Raw genomic sequence first — 27,783 nt, forward strand, 5'->3', positions numbered from 1 at the left:
TGTCACAACAGCATTTGTTTTCAGTCAAAGGCTTTATGGCTTTAATACCTGGGGGGCCGGTCTCTAGTCAAAATGCCCGATTTTCTGTCCCAGTCCAGCCCTGCAGGTTAATACTGGCAGTGTCACCATGCCAGCTGACTGGATTTCATCATCAGCCAGTGTTGTTCTTTATCAATATTACCAAAGTTTACCATAAGGCAGCATAGAAAGTATTTACTTGCCTTTAGGTTTTATTCAAATGTTAGTCTTTTCAGTTGTTTCCCCACTTTTTTCCTGTTTCACAATCAAACACCAGTTTGTGAGAAGATTATCTTCTTTTTTTTAACAGGCAGATAAAGTTTTGCATTGGCTAATTTGTCAATTGTTTGTTACAGATGTTCGTATTTTAATATTCAAAAATGTTTTTGCCCAAAACATATGTGCAGTATATGTCAGTAAAAATACTATGCAAATATTGATGTCCTTGAATGCTGAGTAAACACTGACAAAACACTGATTGTATCTCTTGTCCTTTAGCAACGCAGTATCTAAAAACTTTGCACAGTAGTGGTTAAAATCTCATTCTAATAAGAGTTAAAAGCGCATTCGGTTATTAGGTTTATAGGGTTACTGAATTATTGTTAATAGAATTGTTTTTAACATTATCTGCCAATTACATCTGCCACCCTTCTCCAAATCTGTGCCCCTACCTGGCCCCCCCAACAAAAATTTTCTAGACACGCCACTGTGTAGCTGTCGAAGGAGTTTTCTATGCAAAGAGCGCCTGCCTTCATCCAGACCTGCTCTGACTGAAGGATGCGATACATTCTGGTCCGATGAGTATCCTCGAGGTGCTTTTATTTTTCCCCGTGTGCCTCACGGAGACCCATTTACCCCCCCCCCCCGGTCATTCTTTTGGTTTTAAAGTGGCCGCTGTGAACACCTGACCTTTCATCGGATTATTTAGATTGCAGAGTTTCTCCTCGCTGCAGAATCCACTGTATCAGCGGCAAATGTCACGCCGCCGTGCTTTACGTTCACTCGGGAGGAAACTCTCTCACCTCGCCGATAATACATCTTTAATACATCCATTCAAGTGCTCTACTCTATACTTCCACTCCACTGCGTTTGAGAAATGCTGCACTGATTTACTATAAACTGGCAGCATAGTGATATTTTGCACACAGTCCAGGTTCTTGATTTTTCACAGAACTCTCAGTTTTTATTTAAATCATCCCACTTGTGTTTTGGTGTTTTCCTTGTCTCTGACTGACAGAAGATGCACATCACCAGTTTACAGTAAATGACCCTTTAATTTGCTCAAAGGAGTCCTAAATGTTTGCACAACATCTTAAACTGTCAGTCATGCCGCCAGTGCACAGCCGCCATCAAATCCACAGCACGCGATCACATGCTTGGGAGCAACGTCACGCTGTAGTGGTGTTCTCCTGCCACTAGGGGTCATGTTAGAGAGCAATAGGAAGGAGGAGGAGGTGAGGGAGTCTCAGGCATCAGCAGCTAAACATCATCTACTCACAAAAACACTGCAGGAATAACAGCTCAGCACCTCGGATGCAGGCAGCTGACATCTGAGACGTAGAGTCTTCACAACGAGGCGGGAAAGGTCTCATGGTCTCTTTTTTATATCCCTGTTTGGTTCCCCTGACTGTGAGGACAGGCCCCCTCATCTTTAGAGTTCACATAGACGTCGCCCAATGAGGCACCGACAGGGATGGGCAGGGCCTGTGATCATGTGACTTAGAGCCAAAAACACTGAGTGCGTAACTGCAAATTTGGGCTTTTGACTTACCTGCTTTTCTTTTCTCCGTCTAACATTGCTGCACGTGCCGAAATGAGTGTCTGCAGGGGTGGAGCTAAACTGATGGGTAACGTGGGGACCGCAAAATTCAGGAAAGGTGTAACCTTTGCAAACAAGATTCTCTCCACCTGCTGAGGCACACACTTTATTGGGGGATGGGTCGTCATGGGGACCAGAGAAGTCTGGAAATGTCAGCTTACTCTCATCTGCACACATTTGTTTCATGTAGGCTTGTTTTTGTTTCACTCTTGATTGTCTTTGTGTATTTTAAATTTTATTTGTCAATCAAAACAAATTATTAAAAAAGAAATCCAAAAAGGAAAATGGATCACTTATTTTTAAAACAGCAGTTTAAGCACAGGAATATCAGGGCGATCGTGGCTCAAGAGTTGGTTGCTGGTTCGAGCCCCGGTTCGGACAGTCTTGGTCGTTGTGTCCTTGGGCAAGACACTTAAATTACTGGTGATGGCCAGAGGGGATACCTAGGTATCTAGTGGAGCCAGCTGAAAAATAGGTGGAAAAGTCCAACTGAGGGGTGGTATTTAACGTTTGTCCCATCAAGTCTCACACAAATCCATTTATTCCACTTTAAAACAAAAGACATTAAAACATAAGTAAATTAAAAAATGTAAATATTGAAACTAAATGGAGCATTTTGATTTAAATAATGTGCAAAAGAAAGACACGTTATATTGTGTATAATGACAAAAACTCATTAATGTAAAAATCCAAATTCATTTCCCAACTTCCATCCATCCATCCATCCATCTTCATCCGCTTTGTCCGGGGCCGGGTCGCGGGGGCAGCAGCCTAAGCAAAGAGGCCCAGACCTCCCTCTCCCCAGCCACCTCCTCCAGCTTATCCGGGGGAATACCAAGGCGTTCCCAGGCCAGCCGAGAGATATAATCTCTCCAGCGTGTCCTGGGTCTGCCCCGGGGCCTCCTCCCGGTGGGACATGCCTGGAACACCTCACCCAGGAGGCGCCCAGGGGGCATCCTTGTCAGATGCCCGAACCACCTCAGCTGGCTCCTTTCGATGTGGAGCAGCAGCTGCTCTACTCTGAGCCCCTCCCGGATGGCCGAACTTCTCACCCTATCTCTAAGGGAGAGGCCAGCCACCCTTCAGAGGAAGCTCATTTCTGCCGCTTGTATCCGCGATCTCGTTCTTTCGGTCACTACCCACAGCTCGTGGCCATAGGTGAGGGTAGGGACGTAGATCGACCGGTAAATTGAGAGCTTCGCTTTTACAACTTTTAAAATAAAAAAAATCCAAATCTTTTTCCCGAGAGAACCGACATCATCATCGCCCGCTCCTCGGCTGAAACCTGTCGGATGTTTCTCATTCTGCCGCTTCTTCTCGCAGCGTCAAGCTCAGATCAGTCTGCTTTTGTCTTCATGTAAAATATGAATCAGTGAATCACGTTTGACTTTCATTCACAGGCAGTTTGCATGCACATCAAACTGTTAAGCACTCGACAGCGAGAGGGAGGTGTTTTTACTCTGCCGCCTCCCCTCCGTCTCCCAGCCCTTCATTGCTGCAGTGTTTTGTTTTCCACAATATTGATCCTTTAATGTTTAGTTGATGGAGTGCTTTGTGTTGGTCAGCATTTTCACCAACTGCTGACGGTGTGCTGCCAGTTATTTCCACCTGCTCCGGGCTGCGAGCTCGGGTGTTTTTCTGCAACATTTTTTATTCTCTGCAGAAGTCGGAGTGAGACGTCGGCTGCACACAGACGGGAAAAGTTGACGAGAATGAGGGTTAAACTGTGCAAACTCACAGCAATTATATGAACTTCTTGTGGTGCACTTTATCATTTTCTTGCTTTTGAAGGTCTAATTTCTGCTTTTTTCCTTGGAGATCATCATCGGAGGCACCAGCTGATCTAAAGAAATATATAATGAATGTTTGCAGTAATTAGACACCACCTTCAAAATGTTGCCTGCACGATGCCTACAGGAGAGTTTGAAGTCTTCAAAACAGGTTCCTAATGAAAACACGTGACTTATATGCAATAATACTGAGAAGTACTTAGACATGCATGACGCTGGGTACATTCATCTGTTTGTGTGGTTGTGCCACTGTTAATAAGCTGGTACCTTCAGTCACCGTAGTAGCAGTGAGATTACGTGAGCAGTGCCTCCAGTCACGATGATTTCAGAAACATGGAGCTACTTTAGCAACCGCCAACAAAACGTTAAAACCTTCTCGTGCCTGTCATACGTTCACGGTGCAGATCTCAATAAAGTCAGATTTGCTGTGTTTCATAGTTAGTGCTGCTGGAGAGGAGTGAGGAAGTGGCAGGTTTAACACTATATAAACTATTAACAAAGAGTTGACCTATAAAAACTTGTTTTCAGCAGTTGTTTTTAAAAAAAGTCGTGATTGGACGACAGAGGCTACGCCAAAGTTTAAGAGCTGCAGCCTGAAATGCCACCCTCCATCACGGTCTCACTCCAGCTGATCAAACTCCACGTTTAGCGTGTTATACATCTATGTTACACGGTTCAAACTGCTTTTGAAAGCACATGCGTGTTGCCGTAGAGCTCGAAGGCAGAAAGCTGCAGGGTCAGAGGTTAATGTCGTCCTCTGTGAGGGAGGTGAAAGGCGTAAATTTGTGCTGCCGTTGGTGAAACTCATTGAGTTAGAGTTAGAATGAATCTTTAGCTCACTGGCTAAGGATAAAAGGACAAAGTGTTTGGTGAGTGATTTGCTGTGTGGCCCTCGAATAGAAAACACACAAGAACAATAATAACACGTGATATATGAAGTCAAAGGCAGTCTTGACGTCTCTCTCACTCCGTTGGCTCCTCGGGGGACCCGGGCCAGGTAAGATGTACGATCTCGCTGTGTTCTCGGTATACCCGCAGGTATCCTACCAGCTGGAGGTGCAAAGAGAGACGAGCACAAAAAGGTGCATGTTGACCTCAAACAGGCCAAAATGACCGATAAAGAACTAAAATTGACTATGAAGGGACTTTGTCTCAGGAGATCGAGCAAGTTTGTGCACAAACGAAAACGTTTTTAAAGCCTATTTAAGGGCAGAAATTACAAGTGAGCACACAATAAACGTAATTTATTTCCATTTAAATTCAAGGCTTGCCCCACAGATCTAGATTCAAGATTCTTTATTTGTCACATGCATAGTTATACAAGTACAACACGCAGTGAAATGTATCCTGACACGCTCGACTGTGCAAAAGGGGAGAGAAGAGCATTATATCTTATATTAGATCTAAATGTTTTAGCAAATCCATCAGATGTTTTGATGACTCAGTAGGTTGTTCTTTAAGACTAAACTCCTATAATAACTAATTAAGAAAAGAAAGATTAGTGCTTTCCTTGTAAGTGTTTTATGTGTACATTTGTTCACACTCCAGAGCAGCAGGGGGCAGCAGCAGGACACACAGGAACCAGAAGCATTTGTACAGTAAGCGTGAAAGCTCGTGATTTTGTTTGTTTCTTTGCTTTTCTTTCAACATTAACTGTTTGTTTAACGTTTTTTATCCCCAGTAGACGAAATATGGGATTTTGTTTTTTTCAGTTTAGCTTTTTATATCCAAACACAGCCGTGAATGCTGGGAAACATTACCTGTAGCTCGTCAGCAGGTGTGTCTGTGGTTCACCTACAGCAGCGCTTTCAGCTGCAACATTGTTGGTAGTGAGGAGACTGCAGCTGTGCTCTCAAATGGTCAAAATGCTAACTGTTAGATTCAGCTTTTTAAATAAAATCACAAACACAAAAAGGCCAAGAAAGAAAAAACTAAATGACTACAAAGAAAGTTCTTTCAAAGACACACAAAATGAAAATTATGGAGAGGGGGTGACAACAAAAATGTACTCATGGTCTTTTAAACCATGATTAAGACAAAACGTGTAAACGCGAGACGACTCCAGAGAATGAAGTGAATCTAAAGAAAAAAGGCCAAAATCGAACCTCTCCTGTGGAGAAATAAGCTGCACTCGGATGTATTAAATATACATGCACACAGAGCTGAGACAGTAATGTACACAAAACTAAACTCGGGCCACGACCACATCGAAGAGCCTCTATCAGCTCTGAAAGCAACCCACTTTAACACACACAAACACACACTTTGCTCGGCAGGGTTCGTTTGCTGCTTTAATCACTTGGTTCCACCGACTCTCTGCTAGCGCGCCGTTAGCCTACATACAGTATGTCTAATTCTTCAGCCTTTAGCGCGCTGGCCTCGTTTCACTGTGGGATGAAAATCGATTTCATGGCGAAACGTTGCTGAACAGTTTGTGCTTTCAAACATAAAGTAGGACAGCAAACAGAGCAGCTGCTCCGGGAAACACATGCATACATACAGTACACATGTCCTACCTGACTCTGAGGTGGGCGGCTCCTTTTTTACCCTTTGTCTTACTTTTTCATGATTACAGTAAAAGAAAAACCCGTTGGCTGCTCTTCGTGACCTCCTGTGTTCTGGGTGTTTAATTCAAGTCTGTCTGACTGCCACAGGGCTGCACTGGAGCAGGAAGCAAGGCCACGCTTAATTTAAAGTATGTGCTTCATTTTCCCCCCTTTATTCAAAACCTGATCTTCCTCCAACCAAACTGACCCTCTGTTGGTTTCATGTTTGGTCTCCACCGAATCCTCAGAAGAAAAAGGTTATTTAGCTTATACAGACTCTTTCTAAGTTTTTTGGTTTTGTGGTAGAGATTTTTTGAGCCAAGTTTTCAGCTAACTGTGCTTTTCAACCTTTGCTGCAGCGATCTGGATCAGTGTGCTGACTGGCAAAGCTGGAATCTCAAATGAAGTCAGAAAAAGTTTAAGTTATGAAAACATTTTTTACTCTAAATGTTTAAAATTATTTATGTAAAATCAGGTTTTTTATAAAAATTAGTATACACTGTGCTATTTTACAACAGAGGTGCCGCGTTAATCTTCAGGTTACAGCAGGGGACATGAAACCAGATTTAAATAATTGTCTTTTAGCTTTTTTTAATACTTTCAGATATTGACAAAAAAATGTTCAAAACTATTAAATGAAATTAAATCATTTCAAAAAGGTCCAAAATAACTACCACGGAAAACAAATACAAATACAAAGTGAATTAGATGACCTTCAGAAGACAGAAAAACACTGAAAACAAGCATAAAAAGACGAATCATGACTGCAAACAGATGCTAAATGACTACAAGGACACAGAAATGACGATAAAGGGAAACTTGCAGCCAATAAAAGTCATAAAAAGGCCACAAAACAAAGAGAAACAAGTGATCAGAGGTTTTTTTAATCTAGTAAAATACAGAATAAGTAAAAAAATGACCAAAACAATTACAAAAGAAACAAAAAGATACAAAAAGGACAAACATGATACCTCAGAGACACAAACTGAACAGTAGGTGAAAGTAAAAAACAGAAAATGACCACAAAGTGAGATTGATGGAGGACATAACGAAATCAAAAATCACTACAAAATTACCCAAAATCACCTTGAAGAGAGATGCAAGTAGAAACGGTAACAAAAACATAAAAAAAAGATGTAACACTAGCACTAACACTATGTAACGAGAGCAGTTAAACAGATACAAAAACATAAAAATTACTATGAAATGACCATAAAATCATATAAAATGACTACAGACACACAAAAATAACCTATACAGGTGAAGGCTAATAGAAACAAAACGACTAAAAAAATCATAAAAAATTAATGTGAAATGACTCGCAAAGGAGAACAGAGAGCCACTAATCAACCACAACAATCTTACATTTAACAGACAGACGTTGTATACAATGTAACTACTGTTTGAAAATGTGGTGGTAGTAGCCAAGCTTTAAAAACAGGAAGGGGTCAGAGCTCTTTAATATCTCCCTACTTTTACTCAGAGTTTTTAATTCAGAGCTTGTATTATCGTATTTTTACCCTCCTTTATCTCTGACTGTAGTATTCTCAAAGACATCCGTCTGTCTTTGCCACTGCAGACTCGTCTGTTCTTCCTCGCTCTCTTATGGCCTCTCTGCTCATACCTTTAATGTCATGATCTTTAGCAGCCAATGATTTTCAATAGGAAAAGGTGGCCTGACCTTTCCGTCAAAGCCTTCTTTCCGAATGCTCCTAATACAACGAGGCAGGCTGTTGTGAGAAGCGGGCTGCTGGCTTAGGTCTCTGGTGATGGCTGGATGTGAACAGTATACAAATGTTTGGGAAAACGGCTCAGAGTTTATGAAACAGAGTCTATGACCGGGGAGAAGCAGGATCAAAGTAAAGCCAGAGACCTTTTTTTGACTGAGAAACAAAGGTTGAAATTTTAAGTGACAATAGTGAGAGAGCCAGATATTGTTTTCAGGAGCTGGTGGAGACCAAAAACAGAGCTTAAAAAAGGGCTATCTGAATTAGAGACCACCAACCTTTTCAAAGAAAGAGTTCACGGCCTTCATAAAATTTGTTCCCCTGCCTGATGAAGGCTTTTTCTTTACCTTAAACATGACCGTGATAATACCCAGAGAGCAGACACGGGGCTTAATGTAGGCTACTTTCGTCACCAATGGCTCATCTATGACATAAGTCACATAAACCAGTCGTAGCTGGGTGGTAACATGAGTTACAGCAGGTGTTGTCTGGACCACATGATGACCAAATGTCTCAGTGCTCCTAACATCTGCCTCATATTAGTTTAACCTGTAGCTGAGCTGTGGAATCCAGACTAGCCCTGAGCCACTGCCGCCAGATGTGGCGAATAGGAAACTGCTAATGTGGGGCAGATTTGGGCCAAACAACGAGGGCTTTCTGGATAAACACACCTTAATTACTCCTGGAGTCTTCCATGGAGTTTTTTCTTGTTTTTATAGGCTTTAGAGATCAATTAATACTACAGAGAGAATGTCGGCACATCCAACTTAGGAGGTCAGGTGAAGTAGCATAGAGTGCAACTAGGTGGCTGGTGGATCCACCAGCTGGTGGCAGTCTGCTACCTGTCAGTACGAGGCAGCAGCCAGCAACTCACAACAGTTACGCTAACTTAAAATAAAATCTGCTTGTTCAAATATGTAAAAATCTAGTCCCACAAAAGACCATCGAACTCTGTGTTTTCATGCCAGCCCAGCACAGTGCATAAATGAAAAGGACTGTAATCCTCTCAAACATGTGAAAATATAAATAATACTGCTGGCAACGACCACGTCACAGCTCAAGCCAACAAAGAGTAAACAGAAAGGGCTAAAATAACATCCAGTGTGAAATTATCCAGCAAGGCATCAGCAGACTGAACTTCTAAGTGGAAAAAAACAATTCAGAAAATCCCCCTAAAAACAGCTTCTTCTTTTTTTTTACACTAAAAAGCCCTCGAGCAGCACCGGGAATCATGATTCTCGTCCACTGGGAATGAAGAGGAAACAGTGTGGTGTTGCTTTAGAGCCACACAGGAAACTGGTGTTTGTCTCCTACCAGTGAATGCATGTTTCTTTGCTCCCTAATCAGGTCGTTCTTGTTTCTAAACCTAATCACATCGTATCTCATCAGGAAATGAGGGCACTTATAATCAACATATTTTATCACTTAATAGAGAGACCGTTACGAAGAGCAGGTCAAGGGAACGAATGGGAATTAATGTGTGGAATTTGAGGGGAAAAGGTTTAGTAAAGCACTCTGTACAACATGAAAACGTAAATATTTTACACAGAACATCTGGTCTCTGAATTGTATCCCCGTTCCCAGCATAATTCAGTTCCTTCTTAGGACCTTCTTGCACATGACGGGGGGGGGGGGGGGGGGCTGTTAATGATGGACTTCAGGACCGAGTCCAGGAAATGAGCAAGGCATACCAAAGCATATGAATCAGCTGGAGACCACTTACATCTGTCGTGAGTTGGATTCAAATTTGGACACTATATCTGGATAACCTGATCTTTTTTTAGCCCAGGTCTACTTCAGGATAATGCCCTCAGTAATTTCAGGGTACGCATTAATACATCGACATAATGAATGACTAATATGTAAGGAGTAATTATCAAATCTTTCACCTTTAGCACCCGCTGAACTCTTATGACTAGACTGCTATTTCATGTGGTGATGGATGGAGACAGAAGAGAAAGAAATGAACAAAAATCAAATCAGCAGAGAGAAAATACCCAGCGACAGGAAGCAGACAGAGTTTACTCATTACTCATTACTGCTGATGACTTTTGGAGAAGTGATTAGCACTTATAGCTGTGTGATTCGTCATTTCAGGTCAAACACAGATATACTGTACAGTCAGACTTAGAACTACCTCCATCCAGTAAGGCATTTAAATTAACCTAAAAAAAAAGCATATATATATATTGAACATTAATGTTTAGCATTTAATCAATCAAGCAGTCACTTCTATTAGGGCAAACTGGCTTTTTTCTAGTTAATGTTAGTTAATGTTAGTTAGTTAGCTTGTCAGTGAAGCTGCTTTGTACCTACTGTAGTAGCTAGCTAGCTAACCTTAGCTTATATGCTAGCATCACTAGAAAAACAAAAAAAATCTTTTTTTTACAAGTAGATGACGTCTAAAAGACAGGAAAAAAAGGTTAAAAAAATAATCTTAATAAGATCCATCATGACTACAAAAGCAAAAATGAATCAAAATGAAAACAAAAATGCAAAATGACCACGAAGAGAGACAGGCGAACAGCAAAAGAAAAAATCTACAACTACAGAATGACTACAAAAACACCCAAAACAGTTAGAAAATACTCAAAAATTATACAAACAGACAAAGAAATAAAATTGATGAATATTAAAAGATATAAAATCATTAGAAATTGAATATAATAAGTTGAAAAATTACTTTAGAGACACATAAACAGAACATTAAGAGAGACTATAAGCAACTAAAAAATACAAAATGAAAACAGAAGCATAAAAAAACAACAACACAAAATGAGACAGAAAATGGCTAAAAACAAACAACATGTTTTAGAAAAGAGACCTGATCCCAAAAAAGTCCAGAAAAATGTCTATGACAAGTGACTGACCACAAATGGAAACAAGAAAAGTACAAGAAAAATTGTGAAAATAGGGTTCAGGTCATTTACAGAACAACGTTCTTGCTATGAAATTAAAGCTTTCGGCTTACGGCCCTCATTAGGAACATCGTAAAATATACTGAACATATTATGGGGCAGGGATAGCTCAGTAGGTAGAGTGGTGGCCTCATGATCGGAAGGTCGGGGGTTCAACTCCACTGAACGGCTACCCTGAGGTACCCCTGAGCAAGGTACCGTCCCTACACACTGCTCCCCGGGTGCTGCATTGGTGGCTGCCCACTGCTTCACTGGGTGAATGGGTTAAATGCAGAGAAACTGTTTCCCTATGGGGACTAACACATACACATTATTACAAATAATAATAAACTTTCTCTTGTGGAACGGCTGAAGCTGTGCCAGAAACCCTTCTCTGCCTATATTATAATTATTGCCAAATGTTTCCGTAATCACATCCTTAATACCCAAGCAGTGCTCGTCTCATAAATGTGTGTGTGTGTGTGTGTATCCTCTTCTAACCTGAAACTGAAAGAGTTCAAACACTAAAAAGTTGAGTCTTGCAATTCTCTCAGTAAACCTGAGATTTATGTCCAATGCAGAAAGGTGTGTGTGAAGGTCAGAGTGGTGAATGTGCAGGTAGTGTGTCAGCCTTCAATGTACTTTGGTCAGAGTTCAGGTACCATCACATACCTCTGAGCTACAATTTTATTCACAATAAACACATTTTGTTTCCAAATTCATCCATGTGGTGCTATATTTCTTCTCCTTATTCTTTCAGCTGCTCTCTTTCCGAGACAAAGCAGTTCATCTTCTTATGTCTCATTCTGTCTCTAGCATCCTGTTCTGTCACACTGACCCTCCTTCACTACATCCCGCTAACATGCCTTCCTCCTCTGCTCTTTCTTTTTCTTTAGCCAGCAGCAGCACAGTGTTGGTCAACAGCACCGGGCGTGGTCATTGCTATTAACAATGATACTGGCCTGAAAATAACCCCTTGACTTGAGATGAAGTTCCACATGGCTAGAGTCCAGTCAATGACCATCTGGCAACCACAAGCCCAGGTAGGGTAGTGAGCAATGTTGCCAAGTGGTTCCTGGAGGTCAATGGTACCAGGTGAGGTCTGCACCAAAAGCCTTTTGTGATTGCTTTGGTTGCGAAGAATTCAAGCTAGTTTCCATTGACTTGTCTGCAAACACTCACCAAGCGTGACACAAACCAGAAAAGAAAACCAATCACCTTCAAAGAAAAGGTCGCTCTTTTTAAAGGTTCAGCGTCACTCAGCCAGAAGTTTGTGAGTATTTGCTGACAAGTCAGCATCTTCCACACCAAGTTCAGATTACAGCAACAGCATTAATCTGACAACCAGAAAACACCGGCAACTTGTCCGGAAATACACATTTTTCCTCAGCGATCAGCCTCTGTAATGCGTCTTAGTCACCAGCAACTCATCTGATGGCACAAAGCAGAGATATATATATTTGTTTTTTTACAGTAATGGCACAACAGCCTGTGAGCTTTTTCACATCCAAGTCAACTTTGGTGTAAGGAGGTGTACTTTAGTTGTGCAAGTACATATGATAATACAACATAACAGTTTTGATACTTTAGGTGATTTTCCCCCTGCAGCTGTAAAGTACATATATTTTTGGCTTAAATGTAAGTAAATACCCATCATAGCTGCACATTTAGCCACATGTCAGTGAAATGCTGAGTATTGGGAACTACTGAGGACAGAGGGAATGAGTGGAAGTTCATTATGCCGTGTTTGTGTTCTGATTACTTCATGCGGATATTTAAAACTCCTTTTCACCATGAAACTGGGACACCGGTGGATGCCATCGTGACTGCTGTGGGACTACAGCACTCAGAGCCACCTCCTATAGATCAGAGTCTGATTTTCAAAGTCGGGATTTGGGTGGAGTGTTCCTTTAACAGTTCAACCAGCAAGACAAAGGGAGTAGGAGATGTGCAAAGGGAGGGAGCATGAGAAAAGTGAAACGACAAAAGAAGCAGACAGATAGTGATCTTGAGTAAAACAGAAAGATTGAAAAACAGAGAAAAATAAAACCCTACGAGGGACTAACGGAGAGAGATTAAAAGAGAGATTGAGAGTGAAAGAGTTATCCACAAGCTGTATATCCAGGTCACTTCAAAGTACTAAGAAAATCCAAAAGTCCCCTGGGCAGGCGGCCAAGTTTTACCTGCCCCTCCGCTTCTTCCATTAACACCCCTCCCAAACCAAAAAAAGCTGCAGCAGATTTAGTGCAACTGCAGGAAATGTATATTAAACATTGGCAGTTTAAATACGGCTCCCTATTAACACCTCGGAACTGGATTGTGAATCATCAATAACGCAGCGGCCTAATTTTTTCTTGTTCCCGAGTTATCAGTCATTGTTCCCATCAAAGGTTTATGGGCCCCAGGAGGGGACGGTGCTGGAGAAATCGTCCGCCAGTAGAGTGATTAGAAGTTTGGAGATGAATGTGGAGAGGAGTTAAGTTTCAGAAACCAAAGAAAGACAAAGGAGAGTTATATGCTGCTGAGCAGAGAGACATTTTGTTGCTTCAGTTTGGTGGATCATCCATATTTAATGTGATGTGTGGAGCATATATTAATCTTTTGTTATTGGATATATTGTAAAATAAACCTCTGCTCGGGAAGCTTTGAGAAAAAAACTGAAGAATTTTCTCTGCTGAACTATTGGATGATTCAGACGACAGAGACTCATTCAATGGTGTCACATGACAGCTTTCAGTCAGCTGCTACCTATGAAAAGCAGGCCACTGTTACGCAGAAGGCACCTTTGCATTGGTGCCTTGCAACTTCAGTCGTGGCACTACTGGCCACCAGGAGATGACGGTCTGTTCTACGGACTGGCAAACCACGTTAGGGTTCAAAAAAATCAATGACCTACTAAAAGATCCAGTAAAGCAGTACGCCATACTGGAACACAGAAAGTATAACAACATGGATGTAGATTGAGATATCAGATATACTTTAGTGTAATACCACTTTGTACCATAAAATGTCCTTTGGAAAAGTCTTTAAAAACACTTTATTTATTTTAGTGTGGACAAGGAGGGTAAAACACCGCCCCCTGGTGGTGAAAGCTGCAGGTTAAATAGACTGTGCATGAGAAAATGCTAACTTCCTGTTTTAAGACCAGATGTAGAGTTGTACATTTCCAGTAGCTTTATTTTGCGGTTAATCGCTACTGCGAAGAAGGACTCCAAAATCATGTCCAAAACACGAAAACGGAAACATCACGTTAAGTTACAAAGAGCAGAAGGTTTGGACACTCGCCATTGCTGTGTCCCGCTGTGTACTGCTGGGGGGAGATTTAACAAGATCTTTCCACTCCTTTTCCAAAGGATCCAGAATTGCGCGCACAATGGCTGATAAAAATCTGAAGGGACGGCTTCACAGTTACGACCAGCTCTGGTGTGTACTCCATATTTTGAGACTGGAGAAATCTTCGTGTCTTCCTCTGGGAAACGTTGTCTTTGGCCGAAAGTTGTTCCATCGTTATTCCACTGGAATAATTTTAAATAAAAAGACAGAGCGACCCGGAGTTTGGGAGCGCCGCCCTTGACCTGTTGATACCGTGGCTATGGCAACCGAGAATGACAACACGGATGATGAAAACACCGATCGCTGGGCAAATGTTCAGCATTCAAACTACAGGTGAACATTAGTCAAAGCCAGATGTTTCCCCAGTTATGTCGATATTAGCCAGGCATGTACACACCTACACAGCATGTCAACAAACCGTGAAAAAAAGTCACAGGATATAAATAAAAATGCTGGTAAGCGTCTCTATTTATTAGTATTTATGAAGGGTATGTTGGGACTTACCTCCAAAATTATACAAATACTGAGAAATATAAAATTTGAATCCTTTCTCTCTTTTGCTCTGAGGCGCGGGGGAAAAATTATCGACAAGTCGATGAAGATCATCTACAGATATATTTGGTAAATGCCCAAGACGTCTTGAGACATGTAAATGGCCGCTTGATTCATCCATTTGGTTGACTTGTTTTGGAAAACCCGACTGTAAACAAGGCGCGACTATCACACCGGAAGCCAGAGGAGTTTCCCCACCGGAAGTAGCATACGCTAATGCGCACATAGTCTATTCAGAGAGGTTCACTGCAAAAAGTACCTTTAAGTAGCTGATACATAATAAAGCAGGAAAGATCTTTACAGCTGCCAATAGAAGAAGGGACCATCCTGCTAAAGGGGCTACAGACCTGTTTATGTTTGCTGAGGTTTCACAGATTTCTTTTTATGTAATTCAAATTGTAAAGTTACAGCAAAGTTTGTGCAGACCTGACCGTTGTGTCCTCAGTGGCTCTCTGCACAAAACAACTGTATTTACACATTTTATTTAAGATTTCCTCGAACGTATTGGTTTCTCTCGAGTTAAAGGGGTATTAAGTAATTTAGTGTCTAGACAGAGAGTGCTCCCTGTGATACAGACTGCAGCCAGAAATCTGAGCAGCTGAAGGAATAGTTGTTTAGTCACTCGTATTGATCCAAACTCTATCAACCCTCTGCAGATGGGGATTCTGTGCTGCAGTGAAAAAAAGAGAAAATCTTACTTATTGCTCTTTTACAGCTAAGCAGAATGAGGCGAGCGTAATAAAGTGAGCAGCCAGGGCGGACAGGTAATCAGACATATGGGCGAGAGGACAGTTGAGACAGGCGAGCAGACAGTCGCATTACTGCAGAGACAAACAGTCGGACAGCATAATAGGCAGACAGACAGGCAATCACGCAGCCACTCGGGAAGGGCCGCTTAATCACAGCGTGATTTCCTGAGCAGGCGAACACGAGCGCTACAAAAGGCTGTATCGTCCTGCGTACCACAGCGTTCTGGGCGGGGACTTCCTGCAGTCACGCTACAGAGTCTCTGAGGTGTGGATGGCGGCGTCCCCATAGGAGACCTCGAGGAATGTAGGCTGAGAAGCACGTAGTGAGGGTGCTCTGTGGTCACTGCCTCCCAGGTCCGTTATTTATAAGCACACGGTGAAGACTTCAAGCACATAACTGTGGAAGGGAACACTGGTGGAATGACAAAACCTTTAGAGTGCTTTTTAATTGTGTATGCATACAGTTTTATATCACCAATTACAAAAAACACAAATGGAGAAACCCACTGTGAGGTGCGTGCATCATGTAAACATGGTGATGTGTGTGCAGCAACAACAAATAACATCATTTGATTGGCTGGAAATGTTGAACGTTGGCTTGAAATGCAGGTGTTTTCTGGCACCTATAGTTGGATAAACTAGGATTCAGCTGCATCCAACTGTAACTGTAACCACACCCTAAAGACTAAATCCAGTTAAGTGGGTGACTTGTACAATTGGCACAAAGGAACAAATTATCTATAGAGATCTTTAGAGACACAAACTGTTTTTGTAGCAGGTTGTAAACGTGATCATTTTAAATGGGCGTCTGTGGGTACTGACTGATGGGAAGCCCCAAGTGGACATTAGAGGAACTACAGCTTTGGCAGTCCAGTTTTAGCTTTAGTCCTTTTTAATAGGACAGTTTCATTAATACAGTTTCTTTTTCTAACAGACTTTATTGGAATAAATCAGTTTAACCATCTATAAAGTGCAGCACAAGCATAATGTAATCTTACATTCTTACTGATAAATGTGTCATTTTTTCTCATTTTCTCATAAATTGGCAGTTTTTTAAATTGCTCTACCACTTTCTTCTCATAGACGTTTTTTTTTCTTTTGGGTTTTTTTGTTTCCTTTTTGCTCATTAATTTACCATTTGTTTCTCATCTATTTATCTTCTTTTGTTTTAAATATGCTTGTAAATCTTTTCTCATAAATTTTTCTCATAACTTTAAAACTTTAATTTAAAAAAGTTTTTTTTTTTTGTTTTTTTCAACAAAAGAAATGTTGCTTAATGTTACACAAAAAGTTCCTCTGTGTTTTCGGTGCCCGTGCCGGGGAATGAGCCGGTGTGTTTCCAGTATTTTTCCAGTGTGTGATCATATTTGATGTTGTTCTTGCAACACATTTCAGAGAAAACAATCAGCTCCTATAAATAGAAATCAGACATCAAAGCAAAATTTTACTGCCAGGTTGATGATGAGTGTTTAGATGAAAACACACAAACACAATGCGTCTAAATATATGTGTGCCAACACCAGCAGATTGAGAAATCAGAGGGAGGAAATCCCAGAGCCATTAATACGAACACGCTGTTTTACACTTTATGGAAAATCTGGATTTTATCTTTAGAAATGAAGTAAATTCCAGGAAACATTAACTGGACGGTCTCACATTTTCTACATTTTTAACCTAATTTAAAAAAAAATGAATTTGTGTCGCTAGCACCAGGTTGGACACGCTAATTCTGCTGTTTTCACCTCATAAATGTGTCATTTTGTCTTCTAAATTTTTCTTTTTTTTCTTATATGTGCCAACGTTTCTTTTTTCAGTCACACAAGTTTTATTCTCATAAATTTTTCAATTTTTTCCTCTTTTTTTCTTTCTTTTTTAAAATGTTTTTCAGACTTGTAATTACTGTTAATTTGATGGGGATTTTCTTTTTGGGTAATAACCACCCCAAGGACTGTTGGGATGACACGAACAAGCACAATGCTTCTAAATATACCCACACCAACACAAGCACACCCAGATGTAAGTCAGAGTGCAAAGGGAGGAAATCCCAGAGCCACTTGTGAGGACATGCTGGTTTTACATGTAATCTGACTAATTTGACAGAAAGCATAAACTTTGGCCAGAGTTCAACATTCATGATGATTTTAATAGTTTTTATGCATTTATTTGTGAAACCAGCTGAATTGGTGGTGGTCTGCACCCACGATCCCCGGGAAAAACGCTTTGTGTCCAGTATAATGTCCAGTGAGGACAGCCACCGCGTTCCAGGTTCATGAACTTATTTTGATGCCACAGCTAACGGGAAAGGAAGTCCACCACATCCTTGTTGAACAATAAAAGTTTGTCGTTGCGATCTTGCGGTGTTCATACTTCTGCGCTGTGAAGATTTAGGACTGGTTTAAACCCGGGTTTGTTTTTTGGTCGGGTCAAGTTTACACATTTAACTGTGATAATTCTGTAAACAAATGTTTGCAAAAACATCAAAGTACAAATGGGTGCATTGATGAAGAGCCATTTTCGACTATCAGGATTCAGTTTATAGCACTGGGTTAATTACAGCCTCACCTCTCTCTGGAGCTGCATGGTGGGCTCTACAGAAGCCGATGGCACTATTCCCTGCACTTTGTCTTCTGCCATTTTAGTGTCTTTTCCTCAACACGTGAATTATTCATAATTTTGCGGCAGCGTTTTTATGTCTTTTATTTATTTTTTGTGGAAACACCACGCTCTGTTCGCCCTGTTGGTTTGAAATTGTGAAACTCAATATGCAGTTAATATTTAATGTTATAGAAAGCAGATGACACAGTAGCTTTCATAATAAAAGTCGCCTGTGATGTGAACCCCATCGGATGCCGTTTCGGCCGTGACACTGAAGGTTAGGTGTCTTTTTCAGGTGTTGCGTTCCAGATGAAGGTGCTGACAGATTTTGGGCATCAGAGCTGGTAAAGCTGTTGTTGCGGTGGGACTTCCTGACGGGAACACTCAGACCTCTAACAGTGACCTTCACCGGACACAAGTTTCCATTCATGGCTCTGAAGTCAACAACAAGCCCTCATTTATCTATAGGAACTCTTGTTAATAGTCTTATATTTTCTACATGAGTGTTTCTGCCTGACTGATCGTTGCGTGTGTGTCTTATTGAATCTACTTCACACTTGTCAGATCTATACCTGCTCTCTTACACTTTAACAGCGTCCTCGTTTGGCCTTTAGCCTCAAAATCAACAAGGTCATATCGACTTTTTACCTATTCAGGACACCCGGATAACAGAACTGTGCAGCCACATGCATGTTGGAGAGTTGATGTGAAAGATAAAGGGAGCTGAGGGTGAATGTGATGCTGTCCATTTAGTGGCAGATCTATATTCCTACCCTGGTGTCAGAAGAAATTGAGGAGATGGAGGATACAAGCAGCAGAAATGAGCTTCTTATGAAGGCGATCTGGGCTCAGGTGAGAGCTCAGCCACTACTCTTCATCTAAAAACGCCAAGATGCCTCCTGGACGGCTCGGTGAGGGAAGGAGACAACTAAAATACTGGTTTAGGAACTTCTCAGTATTCCTCTGGAAGACCTGGACGGTGGTGGCCAGGAAGAAGAAGTAGAAATTTGTTGGATGGAATAAAGAACCCACACTTTTTTTTTATCTTTTTCCTCCTAATCTTCTGTTTTTGGGAACACAAACTGCCCACTGTGGCTTCGTGCTTAGCATCTTTGCCCTGACAAGTCTCCAAACTTGGACTTTTGTCAGAGGAAGATGTCAAACATGGTGCCAGCCGGAGCCAACTGCCACACTTGGTGTTTAGAGGAATTTTGGAACAATATCCTCACTGAAAGGCTGGTAATAACATCCCTGCACATGGTGCCAGGGGCTCTGCTGACCCTTGGCAGTGTCCCCGGGCTTTTCTTCCACCGGCCAGAACAAAACAACAGAGAACACTTTATTTATAGCAGCGTGACAACAAATAAAGTTGGAAAGGTCAGCCCTGGGGCGTCCACATGGGATAAAGGGGCCTGTTGCACTGCTGAACTTCACAGCCAGTTTTTGTATGCATTTCCTAGCAACAATTACACTTCATGGCACAACTTTTTAGTCCCGCTGTTGAGTTTCCCCGGGCACGCAGGATGCTTCAGATCCCAGCTTTACGTCCAAACAGGTGCAGCCGGCTGAGAATTCATCAAAAAGAAACGGCGGCTGACAGCATGATAATGTTTGGGTTTTAGCATGGAAATACGGATGAGCTCTAGAAGACGATAACAAGATGGCAAGAAGAAAAGCAATCCATCAAGTAAATCCCCAAATGGCCATTTCTGCTTGTTATATCAACCGCATTGTGGAGAGGGAGCTGAATGGGCATTTGGTAACAAAACAGCTTTCGTCTGTAATGGCCACCACACTTCACTCTCTTCTTTTGTGTTTCTGGTATTTTCCTCCTAATTTAAAATGTGCTGGAGTCCTTGTTAATGCTAACTGTGCTTAAGGCCGCATGCAGACACAAAACTATGTAAAGGCAATTCAGATGACAGACTTCGACTTACTGAAGTTCGAGTTAAATCTGCACATCCCCCAAATAATATATCACTGAAATACTTCAAGAGCAAGCAGGAGAGTCCCCAAAGAAAACACGAACATGATCGGCACCAACGTTAACCCACATGCTTTATGTTTGGAGATATTAAAGCCTTTAATAGATTTTTCCAGGAGATTTCACTTCATAGACCTGAGCTTGAGGTTTTGGGCTGCACTCTCAATACATTTAACTAGTCTTCTTATTCTAGCACTATCTTCTTTATTTGGACAGTCTCTGTCTGATTGCATCTTTGGTAAATCCTAGGTATTGGTTTTCTTTTAAGTTTACCTCTATATGCATCAGGAAATACTTTAATTAGATTCAGTCCTTCCTCTTCTGTGGCTTAGGCGTTTTTTAAATAACATCTTCACTGCAGGTACAGTTGGGTCAATAATTTGTTGAACAGAAACATGTTTTTTGGTAGTTTTGCATGTACATGAGTTTGTACATGAGTTACAGTGAGTTTGCTATTAATGCTATTAATTGACTGACACACTGCCTAGGTAAAGCTGGTTCCCTCTTAAATTCTCAACAGGTTACGCAAGAAAGGATGTGGATTTAATACTAAGTGTTTCCAACTTATATTCTGTAGGGAGGCCAGTCAATGACTGCCTGAAGTCTAGAAACCATGGAAATGACATTTAGATGATCTGTCAGTCCATTACAGCAGCTGCTGCTTGTTTTATTGTTTCATCTGGTTTCATCGGTCTAACCTGGCCTTCATGTTCTGCAGTGTAACCAGAGGTTTGCACCTTTGTATAAAAACTGTGCATTTACATTAATGAAGGTGATTGTTGACTTTGTAAATGACACACCTACAGTGTTCTTGACTTGGTTAGATGTTGTAAAGTTGTTTCTCTTAAACATGGAAATAATTCTGTGATCATCTTCTTTAGCTGCCTTCGTTACTTTAAATGGTCAGAGCATTCATTCTTTTTAAAAATGTACCAGATTGGTTATTTGGGCACTCCCAAAGTTTCCACTGTTTCTGTGTGATATGGTTATTTTGTTTTTTTAATCCTCCAAATCAACTCAGATATTATGTCTGCTTCATTTAGTATGAAATAATGAGGAGATAATACTTTTCTGTTAGCCCTCACTAGTTCATTCATGCCACCCAGTACAAAATTCATGTATCTATTAGAAATGGTGAGGTAGTTACATTTTTGTATTGGATGTCTAAAAGGACAAATGTCCACGTAGATCATGTATAATTTATTCTAATGGCCTCTGGTTTCCAGTTTGATATTCAATTCAATTCAATTTTATTTATACAGCGCCAAATCACAACAACAGTCGCCTCAAGGCGCCTTATATTGTACAGTAGATCCTACAATAATAGATACAGAGAAAAACCCAACAATCATATGAGCCCCTATGAGCAAACAGTTTGGCGACAGTGGGAAGGAAGAAACCTCCAGCAGAACCAGGCTCAGGAGGGGCGGGGCCATCTGCTGCGACCAGATGAGGTGATAGAAGGAAGACAGGATAAAGACATGCTGTGGAAGAGAGACAGAGGTTAATAACAGATATGATTCAATGCAGAGAGGTCTGTTAATACACAATGAGTGCATCATGGGAATCCCCCGGCAGCCTACGTCTATTGCAGCATAACTAAGGGAGGATTCAGGGTCACCTGGTCCAGCCCTAACTATATGCTTTAGCAAAAAGGAAAGTTTGAAGCCTAATCTTGAAAGTAGAGATAGTGTCTGTCTCCTGAATCCAAAGTGGAAGCTGGTTCCACAGAAGAGGGGCCTGAATTGAATGAATGAATTTTGGTAATTTGGAAAATTATCACTTTATTTATGACCTGAGTAAACACGTTCCTGGTGATTTTATAGTCTTGCTAGTTTGAGGTCACACTGAATGACACATTATGGCCATATTGTAAAATAAGGTTCTTGTTAAGGTTATAAAGGGTGAAAGTTAAGTCGATGCTGCAGGGTGTAATAAGAAACGGAGCCCTTTGCACTCTCAATGATAGCTTGAGGCTTCACAGCAGGACTTTATTAAGCAACAGGTGACGACACAATAGCTACATCCATCTTCTATATACAGTCTACAGTGTTATCTTGAGTGCATGCTGGAACAAAAAGGCGAAGCAGCTACAGACCACTTTACACAAAACCTTCTGGAAACATCTCTGAATCTTTAGCATTCATGCTAAATTAAATTGTAGATTCTGTTTCTATTTGTATCCATTTCTATTATTTTATTTCTCCTTTGCAGATAAATTCATATGTATGGCATTCTCAATCAGTCACTCTCCAAAGATACTAAACAGCTGATATAAAACCAAAAGGATGCACAAATGAAGCTAATTTACTCGCAGCAAATCTGTATCCAGATGAGGATCATTTGCACAAATAAAGCAGCAGAATTTAAACATAACAGGCAAGCAGGGACACAAAAACTCTGCTATGTGTACTGCCAGACTATTTTTTTCATTGTGTGGACGGCCCATTACTTCACACTCTCAGATGGCTCGTAAGCGCTAATGAAGAGCAGCTTTAATCAGATTCCTAATAAATTGACCATGTTTGAGGTTGGATGTACTCCTGCCAAGTCAAACAGAGTGTTTACCTCCACCAAAGAAGAAGAAACCAGGATTTAAGCTTAGCAGGACAGATGCTCGCATTCACACTGGTACTTCAGTTGGATGGAGACAGACGTGCGTTTACTGTGATTATAATCATACGTGGTTGTGTAGTGGAACTGTACGTGTGGTTTTGATGTGATCTGAAGCATGTTTAACGAAGTTATCTGACATTGTTTTGGTCCACTGCAGTGGATAAGGCTTCATAAAGTCAGCAGCAGAGACAGAGACCAGGGCAAAAACACCTGTGCTCCTCCAGTGGTTTGCAGTGAATGCAGGACACACATTTAAGGTGGCCCAGGCATTTCTTTTAGCACATCTCACCAGATGCAGAAAGAAACTGAAACTCCATCACTCATTTTGATGGTTAATAATCTCTTTGGCGCTTAATGTTGTGCAGCGGATATACACGGTCAGGCAAATGTCAGAAACGCAGTGTCAGGTTCAGAGTGCATCGCTCAGAGGAGGAGGCCACAGTTCACGACAGCGGCTTGCTTCCTGTCCTGCTGCATCGGAAATACCAGAAGCGAAGCCTCCACGGCGGGACTCCGATGAAACTGCGCACACTCAGGAGCACACAAAGTAAACCCAAAGCCGTACACACCCCAGAAGCAATAAACACAGCCTCACATGCTGATGCCGCCTCCCTCAAACACCAAAAACACACATAGGACACGTGAGGATTGTCCTCACACTGAAAACCTCCCATCCGCTGGAGGTATTGTTGGACTCTTCCTCCTCTGACGCCTGTGAGGCTCATGTTTAGAAAGAGGAAACACAGCCTCGTCTGAGTTTGTACACAGCACAGAGGCAGAAGGTTTGCACCGTGTTCCAAACCTTCTGTATTTACACTCACGATGGCGTCTCTTGATCGCAGACTTTCACATTGAGACCTCCTCCACATGCTGAGAACTGGTTTTTCTAAACCATAGACATAATTCTGAGATCATCTACTTCTGTTTTCTTTCAGGCTTTTTGTTGCTGCTGAGCAACAATTGTTGACACGTTGTTGATTAGGCCTCACAGAGCTCACAGAAACCTGCAGTTTCTCTAATGTCCACTAGAGGCTCCAGCAGTGAGTCGGTCAGACAGCAGAAATAAACAAGCTTACCGCCTGATTCTCCCATTACTCCGTCTTGTTTCAGCTCTTGGTGCGTTTTGGTGCATATTGAATCAAATAAAAATACACTGGTACATTTAGTCACCAACCCTTAGACCCGAGCTGACTTATAGTAAAGTATCCTGGCTAACCAAGCTTACTATAGTTAGCTGACTATTAGCACTCCACCCTCGTGACCTCTGGCTCCAAAAAAGCACCACGGCTAAAGTTACAGACTCACGATGCTGACTCAAAGGCCAACAGTAAGAAGAAAAGGAGAATCTATATTTCAAGATGGGAAATACTCACTGAAAGTTTAGATTTTTTTTAAAATATATTTTTATGACTGATAGAATATTCAGATATAATTTTATGACTTTAATTTTGTAAATCAAACTTTAATCAGATCCTTACTTCCTTTTTTTGATCAGCCCCACGTTCCTCTGTCCAGCGTATGTACACCTCTGGGATCACCATCCCAGATGTCTCCATAAATCCCAGATGTTGTAAAATATCAGAGTAAATATTAAGGAGGCAATAGAAGTGATTGAATGTAAGCCTGCTGCTCAGTCTGTTCACAGCAGCTGCTGTCTCTCACACACACACACACACACACACACACACACACACACACACACACACACACACACACACACACACACCCTAATTAATCAGTGTGAATTAGGCCAGTTTAAGTGGTGACATGGACCGAAATATGACCTCATCTCTAAAATCTCTGGGTCGGTTTTAAAGCATCTTATCGGGCCTTGTTTCCACTCCTCTTCCCTCTGCACCTCCACACACTGGGAAAAGTCCATCAGTTGTTTACATACTCCCACTTCCTCCTCCTCCACTTGTGAATTAATGATGCGAGTGCCGCGAACCGCTCTCCTCTCCTCTTCTCTGAGGGAGTTATTCACATTTAAAAGCCCATAATCAAACACCTATGCGTTAAATGGAAGCCCATTAACGCTAATGGTATACCTTGGACCGAGCCGAGATGAAACCTTGAAGAACTACAGACTATTAGGGCACGGCAAGGACTTTATCCTTCCCGCGTTGAGTCACTGGCTCAGTCACATATCTGTCTTCCATTTCATCCAAAGCTGTTCTTTTGCAGCACCAGTAATCGGTTAAGGTCGGAGACTGGAGCTGGTGGAAAGCACTGGATCTCAGAGAGAAGGAAAGTTCATTTCTTCACTCATTTCTCTGTCTGTAATTTCACCGTCTGACGGTTGTGATAGCAGCCTCGAGCGGAGGAGATTATTGATTAGGCCTCTTTTCAGGCAAACTGGATTTTCTGTTTTATAGTATTTAACACGGGGGGAATAATAATCACCGACCTGCCTGGGTGCAGCCAGGTCGCTCTACAATCCAATATTTCCTTCTTGGGGGGACCTTCAACATCTGTACAGATTTTATCTCCCAAACTCACCCTTCAAACTCAAAGCGGCTCCTCCAGCAGGCGCTCTCGTGTCTGCTCAAGTCTTCCCTCTGGTTATTTTTAGGATACCCCCCCCCCCTGTCTGTGGTGTTCAGATGGTCTGGTCCAAGGCATGGGAAGGGAAGGGGAGTGGTAGAGGAAAAGGGGAAAACTTCAACAATGACTTCATTAACACGGTGCCCGACACGACCAGCATAACTGGACTTCACAGCTCCGTTCCCACGCTGGATATATGGCTCTGGATTTAATTCTTTATGAAGCTCATGTGTTTGCCCGGTTCAGCTGTCAGGGGTGACATGGAGGCCTGCTGAAGTTTCCTCTGCTCACAGTCCTCACACCTCAAACAGCATGTTGATCACAAGTGAGTATGAGTTCAGCTCAAGCCTAAATGTTGTGTTACACGACAGGATGGGAGGTAATGAGATCGGCCTCCTAATGCTGTTTCTCTCTGATGGCGTTATTCAAAGGAGGTGATTTGGAGATGAGTTTAGCGAGACATAAAAACTTTTTCAAAGGTTTGTTTGTTGAGTGACTTCAGATGAGACGTAAATATGTTGATTCTTGAGGCAGAAGAAGAATTTAAAGAACTCCAGCGCTGACTAAAACTTCTTTGTTGTTTGAAGGCCGTGGGCCTGAAAACATCACAAGTGAGCTTTTGAACTCTGGTGATATAAAAGCTCGTTTTACTGGCAGGAAGAGCGTGGGATTCACTCTGAATGTGCGTGGGTTACTTTTGAAATGTGATCCGCTGGAGAGAACTTTCCACCTGCTGAAGAAAACCACCGTACACATATTCAGACATTTTACTCTGAAAACACATTAAAGTGCGGCGAAGGCACTCCTGTATGTAGACTCAGTGTAAAGAATTTCAAAGCTGAGGCTTTTATTCTGAAACATGGCACTTCATACCTGTGTTTTCCTTTTGGACCCTTGGTTTCTTTCTCACCATGTTTTTAATGTCAGTAATTTTGTGTTAATGTGAGGAAGAACCTGTTTGAACTGTGGCGTAGCGGGAGCAATCGGGATGCTGTTTGGAGGTTATTGGTTCGATTCCTGGTGCCTTTTGTCCAAGTTCAACTTGTAAAGTGATTTGAACAGAGGTTCTGTATATATGCGGTTCACTGTGGCTCCACACGCGCCAAACAGCCGAAGCGTCCTCAGTTTGATCCCAGGAGGAGACTCCCTTTGGGGTTGTGTCAGGAAGGCATCCGGAGTAAAAGAATCTGCCCGACGATGCTTCGCTGCCGCTGTGGCGCCTCCTGGCGAATAAGAGTGCAGCTTCGTATATGCGCTTCATTGTTCAGTGAGTTGCTTTAGCTCTCTAGTTCCGACATTTTAATTCATCTTTTTGTTGATTATCGTGAATAAAGCGTTTGTGGCTTCTGGACTTTTGACTCGGCATAACCAGTGATTTTATTTATGGTGTTTTTTTAATCATTTTAATTATTTAGTTTAATTTATAATTATTTTATCTCTCACTCATTTGTCAGCACTGTCCTTGTTCACACACACAGAAATGTTTGTCTGTAAGTGGTGTTGATGAACTTCCAGCATTGTTTTGTTTGAGTTTCCTGGCATCACAGGGGTATGTACAAGGTGCCCTTGGGTGTGGATCTCTTGGCGTACAAACCAGCCGTGGTAGTATTATTTGCTGAGAGTAAACGGTCTTGTTTGACAGAGCAATAAAGTCTACGAAAGGAGACAGGAGGCAGTGGCTTAAATCATGAGACTAGACAGTTATTCCTGCCTGTTCTCTTGCCCAAGGTTAGTGCTCACATGGTTCATTTACACACAAGGTCTGTTATTCCCAACTTGTCATTTAGTAGGTAAGTAGGGTTAGTGTGATGAACAGGTATATTTAATGCAAACCACAGTCTTTTCTACATATAGCCAAGCAGAGTTCGTACCAAAACCCAACCAGGAGTCTCTAACAAACTACCTAAACCTGACCAAAACTACCTATTCAAGTAATTTTAGTGCCTAAACCTAACCACACCCATATGGAAAAGAAATAGTGGCCTACTTCATATAGTGAATCATAAGGCTTATATGATTTACTCATGAAAGTGGCCACTTTCTCATTACTTTCATATATTGTTTTAGTAAGTATCCAAAACATTCAAGTTTCATTTATATAATTTTTCAAGGGATCTTATATCTGTTTTCACTCTTGTATGCTTTTCATGCAAGTTTCACACAAGACAGATACAAACTTTATAAGATTTATATAAATCCCTCAGCAATTAGTTTTCAGTGTCTAACCAGTAAATGCAAGTGAAAGATAAAAAAGTACAAACCCAAAGGCCACAACAGGTCACAAAGTGCAGTCTAATATCTGACACACCTGCAGCTTACACCACCTAATGCAGTTGTTTTGAGAGCGATTCCTCCCTGAATGTCTTCAAAAACCTCAACAAACACACATTTCCTCCTTTACATAGAAAAAAAAAAAAAGTTTTTCCCAGGAAAGGTTAAGAGAGAGTTTCTCCTCTTTTTCTAACTGCAGTTAATTCTGGTCCATTTCCTTCTCCAGATACTCATCTGTAAATGCCAGACAGCCTCATAAAAACAGTACAGCAGGTTTCATATCATAAATAATAATAATATATCAGTTGACCTTTTTTTCATCAAAGACAACTTAACCATAAT

At 41.5% G+C, this 27,783-nt stretch overlaps 1 protein-coding gene across 4 annotated transcripts in view; it reads left to right on the plus strand.

Moving 5' to 3' along the window:
* LOC113031085 (rho GTPase-activating protein 7) overlaps nucleotides 1-27,783 on the plus strand; it is a 122,545-nt gene that overhangs the window by 62,606 nt on the left and 32,156 nt on the right. The window contains exon 1 of one of the 4 annotated variants that reach the window (XM_026182969.2): nucleotides 25,280-25,495. The exons of the other annotated variants lie outside the window; for them this stretch is intronic. Within the exon in view, the coding sequence (XP_026038754.1) occupies nucleotides 25,483-25,495 (13 nt within the window). The 5' untranslated portion in view covers nucleotides 25,280-25,482. Of the gene's footprint in view, nucleotides 1-25,279; nucleotides 25,496-27,783 lie in introns of those variants that run through there. 4 annotated transcript variants of the gene reach the window in all.

Source organism: Astatotilapia calliptera, chromosome 10, assembly GCF_964374335.1.
Source record: "Astatotilapia calliptera chromosome 10, fAstCal68.1, whole genome shotgun sequence".
Taxonomy (NCBI): domain Eukaryota; kingdom Metazoa; phylum Chordata; class Actinopteri; order Cichliformes; family Cichlidae; genus Astatotilapia; species Astatotilapia calliptera.